The 17,469-nt window shown below is 40.4% G+C and overlaps 2 protein-coding genes across 2 annotated transcripts; one reads left to right on the forward strand and one right to left on the reverse strand.

Moving 5' to 3' along the window:
- The first annotated feature begins 190 nt into the window (after nucleotides 1-190).
- LOC134657285 (protein adenylyltransferase SelO-like) lies at nucleotides 191-17,291 on the forward strand. The gene is made up of 12 exons (XM_063512868.1): nucleotides 191-535; nucleotides 1,037-1,200; nucleotides 1,809-1,889; nucleotides 2,713-2,876; nucleotides 3,683-3,858; nucleotides 7,041-7,140; nucleotides 7,790-7,950; nucleotides 8,960-9,081; nucleotides 9,689-9,818; nucleotides 15,942-16,068; nucleotides 16,635-16,747; nucleotides 17,106-17,291. The coding sequence occupies exons 1-12, from the start codon at nucleotides 344-346 to the stop codon at nucleotides 17,226-17,228; spliced, it is 1,653 nt and encodes a 550-aa protein (XP_063368938.1). The 5' UTR covers nucleotides 191-343; the 3' UTR covers nucleotides 17,229-17,291.
- Nucleotides 11,441-14,876, reverse strand: LOC134657233 (cytochrome P450 6B2-like). The gene is made up of 2 exons (XM_063512804.1): nucleotides 13,485-14,876; nucleotides 11,441-11,610 (listed from the first exon to the last, which is right to left on the reverse strand). Exons 1-2 carry the CDS (start codon nucleotides 14,845-14,847, stop codon nucleotides 11,441-11,443), a joined length of 1,533 nt encoding a protein of 510 aa, XP_063368874.1. The 5' UTR covers nucleotides 14,848-14,876.
- Nucleotides 17,292-17,469: the final 178 nt, after the last annotated feature.

Genomic DNA, 17,469 nt, shown 5'->3' on the forward strand with positions numbered 1-17,469 from the left:
TTTAAGTGTTTTGTCGGTTCAAAGCTGGCTTAGACGGACTCTTAATTTGTAAATATCTGTATTTACCATACCAGTAAAGTTCCAGTTTGACATCCATTGGATGCATATTCTACTCGTTGAGGTCATCACTATGTTGGTATGTTGCATCACTAAACATCCACTAATGTCACTGTCACTGTCAAAGTGTCAAATTTTGACAACCAAACCCATTGCACAACATTTCATCTTCAAAAACTTGTTTACAAAATCGTACCAATTTCTGTCATATCAAAATATCGTCGCACGATGATATGCAAGATATAATCGCTATTGCAAAAGCAATTAATTATAACCGGATATTCTCATGAAGCGGGCCTTTTGCGTGTTTGCCGCTCTCCTAAACGACAGCACTGTGCGAGCAGGTTCTAAGATGAAATTAATGAATAATTTTAAAGAATGGAAGTTTAAATATCCACCGAATTATGCAGAGCTTCCTATTGATGAAAACCCGGCGTACAACGAGCCCGTAGCTGTGAAGAATGCTGTGTTTTCTAAGGTAAACATTTTACTGTTTTTGTTTTTAATCTATAGCATTAACTTGCGAATAAATCTATAAATAGTTTTCATATTCTGTTAGACTAGACCATATGTATCAATTCATTGTGAGTCAGGCAGATACTTGGTTATTTTCTGTTCAATTTTCTGGCAATTGAACTTGTCATATTCTATTACCATTTATTTAGAGATAGGTACATAGAGAGATAGAGATAGAGAATTTTTCCAGTTTAAGTTCTAAATAGGTGATTTACTAATCAAATATGGTTAAATACCACAAATCTGCATATAAGTAGGCCTTTAGTATCCAGATGAAATAAGTAAAAAAAAAAAAAACACTAGTGCAACACCTATGAGTGCAGGTTCATTAGAAATCATTTCATAATGTCTCTAAAAGTCTAACATAACTAATGATAATGTTATCAATCCATAATATAATGTTCATTATGAAATAAAAGAGTTTCTTTAAACTTCAAAATAAATTCCTTTTTAATAATTTCAGGTACCAACGGAGTTTTTGACCGGCAACATCCGTCTAGTCTGCGCATCCGAGGATGCCCTGAAAAACCTGTTTGACCTGGATCCCAGTGTGGCTGAATCCGAGGACTTTATCAACTTTGTGGCTGGAAAATACCAGCCGCCTGGAGCGCTGAGTGTCAGCCATAGGTAAAATAAGGTTCTAATCATAAGAAACTAAACAGCTTGCTTTAACAAAGTTTTGGCTGTTTATTACACTCACTGGGACACTGGGCTGAAAGGCCTTATGGGTGGTTCAACTACTTCTTGTTGTTATTCTGTCTGGTCAGCCAAGAGACAATAGTAGCATAGTTTGTTAGAAGACATTGTACACCACCTTCTTCTGATACGCTTGGTAGATAACCCTCAATGGAAAGGTTTTATAATTTTCACAAAAAAGCGTGTTTGGTGAGTTTAAATGCCTAAAAATCAGGTTTTAAAGAGTGACCAAGGGGAACCATGGCAACGAGTGACAAGAAAAAGTTGATTCACCAAAAGTTAATTCAGTAATCTGTACTTTTAACTGTAATATATTTATTTGCATTGCTTCCTGTTACAGGTTGTTCATAGAACTCATTTTCCCTTGGCTTATTTATATGTTAAAACTTTAAATCAATTGGACAGTGTTATGAAATAAGCGATCAAGCGACAGTTAGTTCGCTAGCGCTTAGTTCGCTATTCCATAACACTGTCCAATTGGACAATCATTCTTTAATATTTATTACTGGTTTATTGATATTTATAATGATGTATTTCAGGTATGGAGGTTACCAATTTGGCTTCTGGGCCGATCAATTGGGTGACGGCAGAGCCCATGTTCTTGGAGAATATGTTAACAGGTACTCGTAACTATAACAAGAATGTTAGGAATATGTTTTTTTAACTCTATTAATAAAACAATTTAGATATGTTTAAAAAAGCGGCCAAGTGCGAGTCGGACTCGCCCATGAAGGGTTCCATACATTAAGTTCGATTCACGCTTGACTGCACATTTTTAACAGGTTTTCCTGTCACCTATAGGTAAAGAACTATTTTTGTGTATTTTTTTTTTAATTAGAGCCAGTAGCTTCGGAGATAAAGGGATGGGGAGGGGATGGTCAGACAGACGCACGAGTGATCCTATGAGGGTTCCGTTTTTAGGGTTCCGTACCCAAAGGGTAAAAACGGGACCCTATTACTAAGACTCCGCTGTCCGTCCGTCCGTCTGTCCGTCCGTCCGTCCGTCCGTCCGTCCGTCCGTCCGTCCGTCCGTCCGTCTGTCACCAAGCTGTATCTCACGAACCGTGATAGCTAGACAGTTGAAATTTTCACAGATGATGTATTTCTGTTGCCGCTATAACAACAAATACTAAAAACAGAATAAAATAAAGATTTAAGTGGGGCTCCCATACAATAAACGTGATTTTTGACCGAAGTTAAGCAACGTCGGGCCCCCGGTCAGTACTTGGATGGGTGACCGTTTTTTTGCTTGTTTTGCTCTATTTTTTGTTGATAGTGCGGAACCCTCCGTGCGCGAGTCCGACTCGCACTTGGCCGGTTTTTACTTCCTTTTGAGGTACGGAACCCTAAAAATGACACTTCTTTTTTCAAGTTGAAAATAGCTCTACATGTTTTCACAGACGTTTTGCATAAAAAATATATTACATTAACCTTTTTTTTCAGCAAAGGTGAAAGCTGGCAACCCCAGCTAAAGGGGTCCGGTGAAACCCCGTACTCGCGCTTCGGCGACGGACGCGCCGTGCTTCGCTCGAGTGTGCGCGAGATGTTGGCTTCAGAGGCTATGCACGGACTTGGCGTGCCCACTACCCGCGCCGCTGCTTTGGTGGGTAAGACTTCTTTTATCTTGTCTGTGGCGGAGCCATTTTGAAAAAAATCTAAAAAAAATAATTGGTTGAGAAATGTGAGCCGTAGCTTTCTTAATATAATTTTAATATAAAAGCTAGTGATATAGCTGATGGATCTGTGTGGCTACCACCAGTTTGGCACTGATATAAACTTGAGAATGTAATTTACTTTCTATGCACCTCTCTCGTACTCGCATATTAGTGCGAGCGGGATGTATAAAAAGTAAATTACGCTCTAGATAGCGTATATGTATGTCAGTTTTGACACTGTCAGTGACTCATGGTACGGGCTCTGATGAGAAAAATTTGTATACTTTCAGAGTGGGTAATTGAGATACTTAAAAGGCAAAAACTCACGCGATTACCATATCCTCCGCTCCGTCGCAGGTCTCGCGCGGCGCGCCATATCTTTTATTTCCTTTTAATTTCCTGCCTCCCCTTAGTGAATAATATTAATATTTTTGAAGTGAAACTTCTTTAACTTCACTTTTTGTGATGGGGAAAAAATGTTAAACTCGTAACAGGTGTTGCTGATTGAAAAACTGTTACTTCAATGTCATTGAGTTTTTCTTTATTGATTTAAATGCCATCTAGTGAGTTTCGCTCTAACTGGTATTAATATAACTCGAGTACTAACAGTGATGTGCTGTTTCAAGTAATGCGACGAAATAACGCTAGATGGCGTTAACCTCAATTATACATAGTGCTGCAGACATTTTGCAATAGTGATTGAGTTTTCACTTCTGCCGGCACTCCCTGAGTGCAACCCGTTGTTTTTTTTATTTCAGTGAGCGACGACCACGTGGTGTGGCGCGACAAGACGTACTCGGGGCGAGCGAAGCAGGAGCGAGCGGCTATAGTGATGCGAGTGTGCCCTGCCTGGTACAGGCTCGGCTCTTTTGAGATACTCGATAAGAGGAAGGAGCCTGACACTATGAAAACACTTTTCGAGTTCATTATAAAGGTAAATCTCTCCTTATCCCTACCCACAGACCAACCCCTATAGACAGAGCTTATAGGACGACTCGCGGTCATCACCCGTATGGTGCATAGGTCAAATATAATATTGCACGCGCGCCGCTCCGATCAGTAGCGACCAAGCTTACGACCCGTTAGCAGTGTGGACGTGTCTAAGAAAATAAATCGTAAACTATTGAATTCTTGAGGAAATCATGGGATATTGCAGAGTAATATGGTGTGGCAAGTCATCTTAGACTTATACTTACAAAACAGATGGAATTACCTTCGACGGGAAAGTCAAATTCATTATTACGTTGAAAATTGTTTCTTGTCCGCGGGGTTCATTTTATAGTGGTCAATAAGCTCAGGGCGAAGTATGTCCGTCCCTTTTCGTCAACTTGAAAATGCAATGTGCTATCCCTTTCACGCTACGACTAGGGATGCGACGATGATGGTTTCGTCAGTTGCGCGAACTTCGTGCCTTCGTTCGTACCGTATTGTACCATTTTAAGAAATATAAAACAAAACTGTGATTCTCTTTTACTTTTAATTGAATATAATAATGTAATTAATCTGTAGTTTTAATATAATGGTAGTTTATCTTAAATATTAAGTAGGTATACGTACGTATTTTCGTTTTTTGCTAGTAGTATAATCATTATAGAGTTCTAGTATTAAAATAAGAAATCGGTGAGTTTTTTAGAATCGCGTAGGTGCGCAGTTAGGTCTCATGTCACCAGATGGGCCTCATGATGAACTTCAAAGAAGTGCGAGGTAACTAGGTGTTGGTTTGTGATAGGCATATGTTGTGTGGGTTTTTTAGAATCCTCTAGGGGAGCAGTTAGGTCTCATGTCACGAGATGGGCCTGATGATGAACTTCAAAGAAGTGCGAGGGAACTCGGTGTTGGTTTGTAATAGGTATATGTTGTGTGGGTTTTTTAGAATCCTCTAGGGGAGCAGCCAGGTCTCATGTCACCAGATGGGCCTCATGATGAACTTCAAAGAAGTGCGAGGGAACTCGGTGTTGGTTTGTGATAGGCATATGTTGTGTGGGTTTTTTAGAATCCTCTAGGGGAGCAGTTAGGCCTCATGTCACGAGATGGACCCGATGATGAACTTCAAAGAAGTGCGAGGGAACTCGGTTTTGGTTTGTGATAGACATACGTCATCATCTTTCCCGCGTTGTTTCGGCTTTTGCCACGGCTCATGGGTACCTAGGGTCCGTTTGGCAACTAGTCCCGAGAATTGGCGTAGGCTCTAGTTTTTACGAAAGCTTCTGTTATCTGACCTTCCAACCCAGAGGGTACACTAGCCCTTATTGGGATTAGTCCGGTTTCCTCACGATGTTTCCTTTACCGAAAAGCGACTAGTAAATATCTAATGATATTTCGTACATAAGTTCCAAAAAACTCATTGGTACGAGCCGGGTTTCGAACCCGCGACACTACTCAGAATAACAAACCATTTCCATTTTTACTGAGAAAAAAACAATGTACCCAATTTTTTTGGCCTATTTCATTATGTTTTTAATAGAACACTCTATAATGACCGTAACAAAACGGAAAGTAAATTGTATGAACTTTCGGTGACAATTTTTTCTCGTATTAGTATTGAAAGAGATCGCGATTTTAAGTGGAAATAATATAAAGATCTAAAGTTTAAAATGCAAGATGCGGGAACAACTTTAAATATAAATGCCATTATGTTAAGTAAAATTGTTAGGTTTTACCTACATTTTTACATTGCTAAAATATTATTAGTCAATAATATTCTTAAATAAGTTTACTTTAAGTACCTAAACTAAATGATAACAATTTTACCACAATAAATTACTGTACCACTGTCCGTAATGAACGTGTCCCATCCCTACGCTGACACGTGACATCGCGCCATATTTGAAACGACCAATCGCAACGCCGTGAGTACCCCTCCCGCACCTCACAGTTTGGTGAGTTGCGTCGCGAACAAAATGACCAATATTAGGTTTCTATAGGCGGTATTCTATGTCCCTACCGATATTATAATTCATAATAATTAATTTTTTTATAACATATATTATACACATAGATTTAAGATTAGATCCTAAACATGCATGTAAAATTGCTATGCCCTCACAGGGACCATGTGGAACTACCCAGACTTTGTAATAACTATAATACCATGGTTGTAATAAATAAATATGAATATGAATAAATGCGAAATGTGAAAGTAAGACTATGTCTGTTACCTCTTCAGTCTTCACGCTTAATCCGCTGAATCGATTTAGATGACATTTGGTATAGATGTTATAGTCAAACATCGAAGCTCCGGCGGTCCTAGGTTTGACTATTCGATCCTCGGGTATGACTAAGGGGCGGTTGCACCAAACTGTTCGTATCGTTAAAGAGTACCTCAAAAGGAAAAAACGGAACCCTAATAGGATCAGTCGTGCGTCTGTCTGTCCGTCTGTCACAGCCTATTTTCTCCGAAACTACTGGATTAATTAAGTTGAAATTTGGCACACATATGTAAGTTTGGGACCCAAAGATGGACGGGTAACGTAAATGTACGGAGCCCTTGGAACACGAGTCCGACTCTCACTTGGCCGGTTTTTATGTATGGAAAGTTGCATACGCTGACGCTTATCAGTCTGTCAAATGTGGTTAGTGCAACTGGCCCTAAGAGTCTTAGGGCCGATACAGACGGACTGGAACCCGACTGAAATTTGTATTGGAACTGCACGCCAATTGCACGCCAGCTGTAACGTCGGCGTGCGGTTCACGTACAAGTTGCAGTCCGTCTGTACCGGCCCTTAGTGAAAGCCCAGAGATAGTTAGAGACCCGGAGAAGGACATAGGGTAGTTTTCAACAATCATCATCAATGCAGACGAAGTTGCGGGCAGAAACTAGTGTACTAGACATACATAAAAGTCTGTTACTTTTTCAATTATTCCTATTATTGTGAGCCTTTTGTGTCCCACTGCTGGGCAAAGGCCTTCCCCCTCTTCTTCCATTCATCCCGGTTTTGAGCTATATCCTCTAGCTGCCCATACGTCAAACCTTGCCAAGCAAAATGAAATTTTATTTTGTCAACACAAAGTTCAAATTAGAATGGAACAGGAGACCTTTTTATAGGTGTCTGGGCGGCTAGAGGATATAGTCTTACTTGTTCAATAGCAATAGCGAATAATTTGTGCTCCTTTCAGCATCATTTCCCCTCCATAGACAGTGAGGATGAAGACAGGTTCGTCAAGTTCTACACAGAGGTCGCTCACAAGAATTTAGACATGGTGGCAGCTTGGCAAGGTATGATAATAAATATATCTGAATTAACACATTCATTGCAACCTAGCCAAAGAAGCGCTGGTGGCCTAGCGGTAAGAGCGTGTGACTTGCAATCCGGAGGTCGCGGGTTCGAACCCTGGCTCGTACCAATGAGTTTTTCGGACCTTATGTACGAAATATCATTTAATATTTACCAGTCGCTTTTCGGTGAAGGAAAACATCGTGAGGAAACCGGACTAATCCCAATACGGGCCTAGTTTATCCTCTGGGTTGGAAGGTCAGATGGCAGTCGCTTTCGTAAAAACTAGTGCCCACGCTAATTACTGGGATTCGTTGCCAAGCGGACCCCAGGCTCCCACGAGCCGTGACAAAATGCCGGGACAACGCGAGGAAGATTTATTGCCACCCAGCCAAACAAGACATCCGCGCCAGGCCACAAAAATTTCGTCATATAAAGCTGTCGTACCACGATCCCGACTATCGGGTCGTCCGGCCTGGGAACGAAATCATAAAATACCCGATAGTCGGCTTTTCGGTACTGAATGTGTTAAATATATTAAAAATGGGTCACTTACGTATTTTAAGGCGAGCGTTTTCGACTTAAAATAAGTGAGTGAACTGTTTTTAATGCCGTTTTTTGCCAAATAATATGTAGTTTATCACTTCCCAGGTGTAGGCTTCACCCACGGCGTACTAAACACAGACAACATCAGTATACTAGGTGTGACCATAGACTACGGGCCGTATGGGTTCATAGACCACTATTACGGCAGCTACGTGCCTAACACATCTGATGACCTCGGCCGCTACGCTTTTGACCGACAACCCCAGGTTAGTATAGTGATAGTGTTTAGTTTATGGTGTAGGCTTCACCCACGGTCTAAACACAGACATCAGCCTCCTAGGTGTGACCATAGACTACGGGCCGTATGGGTTCATAGATCACTATTACGGCAGCTACGTGCCTAACACATCTGATGACCTCGGCCGCTACGCTTTTGACAGACAACCCCAGGTTAGTATAGTGATAGTGTTTAGTTTATGGTGTAGGCTTCACCCACGGTCTAAACACAGACATCAGCCTCCTAGGTGTGACCATAGACTACGGGCCGTATGGGTTCATAGACCACTATTACGGCAGCTACGTGCCTAACACATCTGACGACCTCGGCCGCTACGCTTTTGACCGACAACCCCAGGTTAGTATAGTGATAGTGTTTAGTTTATGGTGTAGGCTTCACTCACGGCGTCCTAAACTCAGATAACATCAGCCTCCTAGGACTAGCCAGTAGCACTCTAGGTTTTTTGCAGACCTTTTAATTCAAGTTATAGTCCGACAAGAAATTGTACGTAACTGTCACATTTTTGGCGTAAGATGGCAACAATTCAGTATGGATTTTGTAGTTCCATTTTATATAATTTCTACTATTAACAAGCTTTTATATAGCGACCTGTATGTACCTAACTAACATGTAATGGAATCTTGCAAGTTAAATTTGATCCACTTCCCGGTTTCCGATTGAGCTGAAATTTTGCATACACATGTAAGTCGGGTGACAATGCAATATTATGGTACCATCGAGCTGATCTGATGATGGAGACAGGAGGTGGCCATAGGAACTCTGTGATGAAACAACGCGACCTAATTGTGTTAGGGGTTTTTAGAATTGTCTCGATGAGTATTAGTTGTCTGTCGTAAGAAAAGTACAGTCAGCGATAAAAGCTTGTAGCAAAAATGACATATTTGACAAAAACTTATTTTATGTCGCACTATAAAAGTCAGCTCATATTTACCTTTCTTTCTTGTAATGTTTTAGTTGTACTTTTTCTTTCTTAACAGATTCTGCTGTGGAACTTGGAAAAATTTGCTCTCGCGTTAGAACCTATCCTTCCAGAGGATCAGAAGCAGAAGATAAAAGAAGTTCAAGACACATTAGAAGAGTATGTCAAGAGGAAAGTGCTGTGAGTAAATCCAAACAGGTAAAAAGTTTGAAAACGTCAAGCCGGTTAGGTTTCTTTGCGTAACATCCTTTTTGGAAGTCTTTTAAAAACCGAAAACTATTCCATTGACAGCATATTCATGAATATCGAAACACATTAAAACTACTGAGGGACAGCTAACTTAAAATTTAAACCTAGACTAGACTACTAAGGGCTCATTTAGACGGTGCGAGAACTCGCATGCGAGTTTCATTACATTGCGTCATGTGATCGGTCGGCTGAATTGATGTAACCTCAATGGTCGGCAATGTAACTAAAATCGTATACCGAGTTCGCGCGCCGTCTAAATGAGCCCTTAGTAGTCTAGTCTAGGTTTAAGAGATTGAAGAGGTTGCGTCAAACCGTCTGCCATCGTTAAAGCGTTTACTAAATGTTATTGTATGGAATGTACGGCGAACTTTCATAGTTCACTGCATGATGTCATCATCAGTCCACAAATATTGGCTGGTGCAACTGGCCCTTAATCTGTTTTATTGACTTAAAAAACTACGTTGGCGCGATCTAGAAGTCCTTAAAATTTAGTATAGCGCCATCTGTTTGTACAGCCCTAACAACAATGTTTCCCCAGGTCCACATACCTTCTGAAACTGGGTCTGAAAGAAATTCAAGATGGCGACGGAGCTCTGATAGAAGACCTTCTCAATCTGATGCAGGATACCATGGCTGACTTCACCGGCACCTTCCGACAGTTATCTGAGGTAAGTTCATATTATAATTCAAGATGGCGACGGAGCTGTGATAGAAGACCTGCTCAGTCTGATGCAGGATACCATGGCTGACTTTACCGGCACCTTCCGACAGTTATCTGAGGTAAGTTCATATTATAATTCAAGATGGCGACGGAGCTGTGATAGAAGACCTGCTCAGTCTGATGCAGGATACCATGGCTGACTTTACCGGCACCTTCCGACAGTTAGCTGAGGTAAGTTCATATTATAATTCAAGATGGCGACGCAGCTCTGATAGAAGACCTGCTCAGTCTGATGCAGGATACTATGGCTGACTTTACCGGCACCTTCCGACAGTTAGCTGAGGTAAGTTCATATTATTCAAGATGGCGACGCAGCTCTGATAGAAGACCTGCTCAGTCTGATGCAGGATACCATGGCTGACTTTACCGGCACCTTTAGCTGAGGTACTGCAATAATTTTAGGTTTTCTATGACTTGATAAGGTAAAAACGAGATTTATTATAAGTAAATTTACAGTAAGAAGCAGATATATCACTACATAGTATAAAACAACGCAACGGATTTTGATGCGGTTTTTTTAAATAGATAGAGTGATTCAAGAGGAAGGTTTATGTATAATTTGTTAACCCACGCGAAGCCGGGGCGGGTAGCTGGTTAATAATAAAATACGTGACAGGCATTAAGTTGAAAACAAGGTTGTCCAAATACGCAGCAAATAAAACGTTTATAATAATTGTTTTGATGCAATTTACATAAAATGACGCTGATGCAATTTTTATAAAATTGTCGTCATAGGTTGTTGCAGTCTAGTTGCCACGCGAACAAGATTATAATATAATAGCAAAGAGAATAAATAGTATAGAGGGGTCCTGTCATAGTAAATTTTGTAGTCACAGTAGGTAAATTTACTGCCATCTATCGACACACGATTAAAACTCAAAATGAAAACTATCAAAAATATTTATATATGGATAAATGATTTTATTATTTTTATATCATTCCGACCCATGTTCTTTCACTGATACCTATGTGTTAAAATGGTTAAATATGAAACGGTGTCGTCACCGCCATCTAGCCGAGCATAGGCCAAAGGTGTGTGCGCCATCTATCCGAGAATGACTTTTTCTTGATTTCCGAGGCACGTTTTTTCCTTAGACCTTATTCATCTTATACGGAGTTACATATGTCTTTGATAATATCAAGTCATTCTGAGGGCCTACCGCTAACGTTCGACGTATTGCCTCTTTGTCGCACATGTAAATACAACTTTATCACAGTAGAAAAAGGCGCTAAATTCAAATTTTCTATGGGACGATAACCCCGTGCGCCTACATTTATAAATTTGCCACTTTTTTTTACTGACGGAAATGGCTTCATCATCATCATCATAACCTAAGAGCTTTATACATAGTGCTGCAGACATTTTGCAATAGTGATTGAGTTTTCACTTCTGCCGGCATTCCCTGAGTGCAACCCGTTGCTTTTTTTTATTATTATTTCATCTTACGACGCATTATTGTCTATTTGGCTGAGATAAGTAATTATAGGTTTCCCTTCTTCTCTTGTCTTTTCAATCCTGCCTTCCAAGATATCTAGGAAAAGTGGAAATGGCTTGACAGATTATAATTCTTACTTCTCTCGTTTAGTAAAACGTAGTTTGACACCTCCTGTAGGCTGTGTGACAGTAGCCTTAGGCTCCATTTTTAATGTTAGCGGCGTCCCGTCTGCGAGCGACACGCGGTACTTGCGGAGTACCGATATTAAACCGGATATCACTTGCATCTTGGCTAGGAGGTATCCTGAGAACAATATTATTACATTTATAATGTTACTTTCTAACATGTGTTGTTGTTTTCTTTTTGGGCGCTGGTGGCCTAGCAGTAAGAGCGTGCGACTTGCAATCCGGAGGTCGCGGGTTCAAACCCCGGCTCGTACCAATGAGTTTTTCGGAACTTATGTACCTACGAAATATCATTTGATATTTACCAGTCGCTTTTCGGTGAAGGAAAACATCGTGAGGAAACCGGACTAATCCCAATAAGGCTTAGTTTACCCTCTGGGTTGGAAGGTCAGATGGCAGTCGCTTTCGTAAAAACTAGTGCCTACGCCAATTCCTGGGATTAGTTGCCAAGCGGACCCCAGGCTCCCATGAGCCGTGGCTAAAATGCCGGGACAACGCGAGGAGGAAGAATGTTACTTTCTTATAATATTGAGCAAAATAACCGACTTTGATTTGTAGTACAGTCAGCAGCAGAAGTTGCTAAGCGGGCGAGGTGTACACAATTACCTTGATGCGCTCTTATTCTCTTAAAGTCGCGTCACGATCATTTTGAACACCTCGCCCGCTTAACAACCATTGCTGCTGACTGTACGTCGATCTTATAATAGTTAGATATGTGTGTGATAAACAGTGTATGCAACTATACATAATTAACTAGGCATTAAAACACTCGTTAGATGTTATGAAACTCGCTTTCAACTCGTTATAAAAACCCAGTAGCAGTCATATCACTAAATAGTATAAAACAAAGTCGCTTCCCGCTGTCTGTCTGTCTGTATGTATGCTTAGATCTTTAAAACTATGCAACGGATTTTGATGCGTTTTTTTTAATAGATAGAGTGATTCAAGAGGAAGGTTTATGTATAATTTGTTAACCCGTGCGAAGCCGGGCGGGTCGCTAGTAAACTACTATTTAGTAGAGTATTTACATCAAACTTATTTCTAGAGCGCTGTAAAACATACCTAGCTATAGTAATCGATGTAGTCGCAGCGGTCGGCAACCCGCGGCCCGCGGGCCGCATGCGGCCCGTGAACCTGTCACTTGCGGCCCGCGAACCTCCCTGGCTATTATGTATGTAATATTGACAAACGACAATGTCTAGTCTAGTCATAAATATTAACAAAGTGCGGCCCGCGTCAACTTCGTTACCTACTATGTGGCCCTTAGCTGCTAAAAGGTTGCCGACCGCTGAATTGTAGTGCATAATTATTTTCCATCGTATTTTTACGGAAACTTACGAGTACGAACGTGTCTTGCTATTTCAGTCAGTCTCGTTACAAAAAGTGCTGAGGATGACTGAAGTGGCATGACAAATACCAACGTTTCCGAGAAAGTACGATTAAAAACAATTATGGGTTGTAAGTATTTAGGTATCTCGATATTCTTGTTATTACCTAGACCGACAGACTAATAACACGAGGGTTATTTATATTTCTTTAACAACCTTGTACAAGGCCAACTGCGTGTTATTTAATATACGCAGTTTAAAAGAATCTGTATTTGTAATCAAACAAAGTCTACTGTTTATTTACCCGACTAATACCAAAATGAAGGGTTCTGGTTTGAAAAGTTTAAATATGCAAATGAGCGTTACGAAAACAAATCTCTGATAGAGTCTATTTTTATTTTGTTATCAATTTTATTTCGTCGGATTTCGATAAGATTTAGTGGATAGACAGAGTTCCCAATTCTGTACATAAAAAGCGCAATTTCACCGTATGTCCTAAAATTCTTCCAATGAGTTCCGGAAACGTATGAAAATTTTCGTAACTCAATGGAAAATTACATATTTTTTTGTCCCCAATTGGGATTTCGTATTAAATTCTGCCTAGAATGGGAAGCTCATCAAACCAACCAGCATAGTACAAAATTGCAACTTAAAAGTGACTTACCGATACAAATCCTCTGCCCCTCTCCAAAAGGCATAAACGTGTACGGCCTAACTTTCCCCTGCAGCCTCTCCGGACGGAAACTCTCCGGATCCTCGAACCAATCCGGGTTCCGGTTCAGATGGTATATCGGCAGGTGCACCCTGCAACCCTTGTTTAACACCACCCCTGTAGGCATCGTGTAGTCTGCCATCACTTCCCTTGTTATTACCCCTAACACTGGATATAGACGTATGGTCTCTTCCATACAAGCCATTAGATATGGCATTTCAGTTATGCTTTCATAAGTGATTTTTCCATCAGTTTTCTTCAAATATTCATCGATTTCTTCATGCGCTTTCGTCTGAGCTTCCTTATTCTTCGCTAATTCAAATAAACACATGCTTAAAGTAGAGCTTGATGTCTCAAACCCGGCAGCAAAGAAACCAACTACCAAAGCTATTATCAGATCATCGTCAACTTCAAGTTCAATTTTCTTATCACCCCAAATATTGTCACCAGCAAACGTGAGTTTACCGTCAATCTTCATAGCTAGTATCAGATCTATAAAGTCGTTTCTGGATGTCGGCTTGTGCTGTCTCTCCTCGCAGATTCCGTTCACAAGCTTACTGAAGAAGCTTTTTATTTCCGATGGAAAATTCTCGAAGCCTAAACCATAGAAAACTCCAGGCCATATCGCGCGAGCGGTGGCTTTTAAAGCTCTGTACGTAGATATCTCGAAGATCATATCACCCATGATTCTAAAAGGATTGTTTTTGTTAGTACAGTCTTTCTCCATAAGATTTGTGTCCACGCCAAAAGATACAGAACATATGGCATCCAAAGTATATCTTGTCATTAAAGAACGTACTTCTGCCACCTCTGACTCCGCTAATTCGTAATCCATCATGTCTTCTAGCATCTTAGAACACTTCTCTATCAGATGAAACATGTTCCTCATCTTCTTTATGGAGAATAATGGAGAAAGATTCTGCTTTAAAACTTTCCATCTATCCCCGCCTGAGAAGAAAAGATTCTCCGTAATAGTTTCTCTGTGATAATAATCGGTGATTTCTCTGCCGCTAAAATAAGCGTAGTCTTTCGTTAAAATCAGCTTGATAATTTCAGGGTCCTGTGGTATCAATACCGGTTCCGTCCCATAAAACGCTCCGAAATACGGTTCATTACGGAATTTATTGCATAATTTCTGCACCTCCGAACCTATGTATTCCTTGGTCAATATATAACCGGCATAATTCCCAAGTAAAGGAACAGGTTTTGCGTATGGAACTCCCCTTTCCTTCCAATAGTTAAATTTCTTAGTTGACACATAGTATAAATACGCGACTAGTAAAATGAGAGACGCGAGTAGTATTGTAGTGATCATTATGTGTGCATAGAGCGACTGCGCGGTATCGTTTAAAATGTTATGTGTATTATTATGATGTTGGTGGCCATGATTCTAAAAGTTGTATAGACTGGTGTTTTTATAATAATATATATAACTAGGTACGGTATTTAGTTAAATGTCGTTGACCTATTGAGACTGACCAACTGAACGACGGAGCATATAATACACTTGAGGTCACCACACATATTTAAGGGCTCCCATATATATTTGGTATGGGAACGCGACTGCTATTTTCAGTTGCGCCCACAATCATAATGCGGTGTCTGGTTAGTCTGTGCCAATACTGCCAATTGATTACCTACGTTATAATATTGTGATCTGAAAAATAAAATTGATTTGCGCTAATACAAATGAGTTTGAAGTTAAAACCTTATTAATAACTTATTAAGTACCTATTCTAACATAGCATTACAATACAATACTAGATTTAGACGTAGGGCCGCATAAAAGCCCTTATCGCTTGGTCACAGTACAGTTTGTGAACTTTGATAGGGTTCAATTAAGAATAATTGCTGTCTACATCTCCCTTATCTAAGACGACAACATAGTACCCGCATAAATAGGTCACCTATCTATGAACATGCATTGAACCAATTATTGCATTGAATGATCGTGCTCGCAATAAATACAATCGTAGTTTATGTGACTGCCACATAATGAAAGGCATTAAAACACGAGTGTGGGTTTATGAAACGAGCAGAGTGAGTTTCATAAAAGGATCACACGAGTGTTTTAATGCCTTCAATTGTTTTCTTTAAGCTGTATTCGACGGTGACATCGGTGATAAAGATGAGATAAAAATAAGATAAAATATAGTTTAATCAAGTAGGCATAACAATGCGCTTATGAATAAAGCTACACCGGCTCCAACCCTACACCTCTGCCTCGAGAAGATTTAAATCCCACCTCAATTGGAGGAGACTATCCCAATATGGGACCGGTAACAAACTCGGCGGGACACATCTTTTCAAAACATTACATCTTATAATTAACATGCATTACGACTAAATAAGAAAAATACAATTTAAATTACTATAGAATTCATGCAATGCGATGGTGTTTGTTCACAGGTCGCCCTGGGGGATTTAGAGGAGGTATCTAAGCTGGAAACCAAGTGGTCCCTCAACAAGATCAGAGAAGCCAAAGGGTGGGGCAAGTGGGTGGAGAGGTACAGGCAGAGGGTCGAGAAAGAAAATGGTGAGTTTTCTAATAGATTGTTTTACTATCGCCTGCGGTATTTCCGGACCAATACAATCTTCAAACCGCATTTACCACACACCCATTTTAAATCAGATCGTCTTCCCAAATTTGAAGAAGACACACTTTTTAGGGTTCCGTAGCTAAATGGCAAAAAACGGAACCCTTATGGATTCGTAATGTCTGTCTGTCCGTCCGTATGTCACAGCCACTTTTTTCCGAAACTATAAGAACTATACTGATGAAACTTGGTAAGTAGATGTATTCTGTGAATCGCATTAAGATCTTCACACAAAAATATGTGTCCCCCCCCTGTAACTTCTAAAATAAGAGAATGATAAAACTAAAAACAATATATGATGTACATTACCATGCAAACTTCCACCGAAAATTGGTTTTACCAAGATCTAGTAAGTAGTTTTTTTTTAATACGTCATAAATCCCTTAAATACGGAACCCTTCATGGGCGAGTCCGACTCGCACTTGGCCGCTTTTTTAGTATTTGTACACGCATGCGAAATGTCTGTCATACCTTCTACTGGATGGGATAACTTGTGATATTTCAGTTTCGGAGGAGGAGCGCCGCACGCGCATGTCAGCCGTCAACCCGGCGTACGTGCCGCGCAACTGGATGATGCAGGAAGCCATCGCAGACGCAGAAAACAACGACTTCACGAAGGTAAAACAATAGTAGATTGTTAACCAAGGGATGAAAGGCACCCATTTCTGCTGAGGTGCCGTAAAATGGCCCTACTTTGCTCCAAAATTGGCTCCACTTTAAGGAAATTTTTAAAAATATTTTTTAAACTGTTCCTCATTTAAATATATACAATTTCGTTTAAATCTGAGTATATAAATAATAATATAGAAATATCATGGTTGTATATAATAAACGTTAAGTCATTTTTTTTAAATTGGAGCATAGTTACTCACCATCCCGGGAGCGCCGGGAGCAAAGTAGGACCATTTTACGGTAGTTTAGTATAATAGTCCGAGGCTGAAATGATGCGTTTCTCTTGATCTTGATGATGCTTCAGGTGCGGTTTCTCCTGGAGCTGTTCCGAAGACCATTCGAGGTGAACTCCGAGGCCGAGGAGCTGGGATACTCTTCCCAACCTCCGAGCTGGTCCCACGGACTCAAGCTTAGCTGCTCTAGCTAAACCTTGTTTTTACATTCCCTTACTAAATGACATGACCATCCAGAACCGAAGAGTATGGTCAAGATTGAAGAGAGCCGACCCCAAATGAAATGGGATGTGGCTAGACAGAGAGAGAGAGAGAGAGAAAGAGAGCTATGATGGCGCCATCTATGCAAAGTTGCAAACCTTTGGCAGTTGCCAACCCACTTCGTCAAACCGATAATATTTTGTAACAATATTGTTTTATAAACAGGATGATTGG

The sequence above is a fragment of the Cydia amplana genome, chromosome 19 (assembly GCF_948474715.1).
Source record: "Cydia amplana chromosome 19, ilCydAmpl1.1, whole genome shotgun sequence".
In the NCBI taxonomy this organism is placed as follows: domain Eukaryota; kingdom Metazoa; phylum Arthropoda; class Insecta; order Lepidoptera; family Tortricidae; genus Cydia; species Cydia amplana.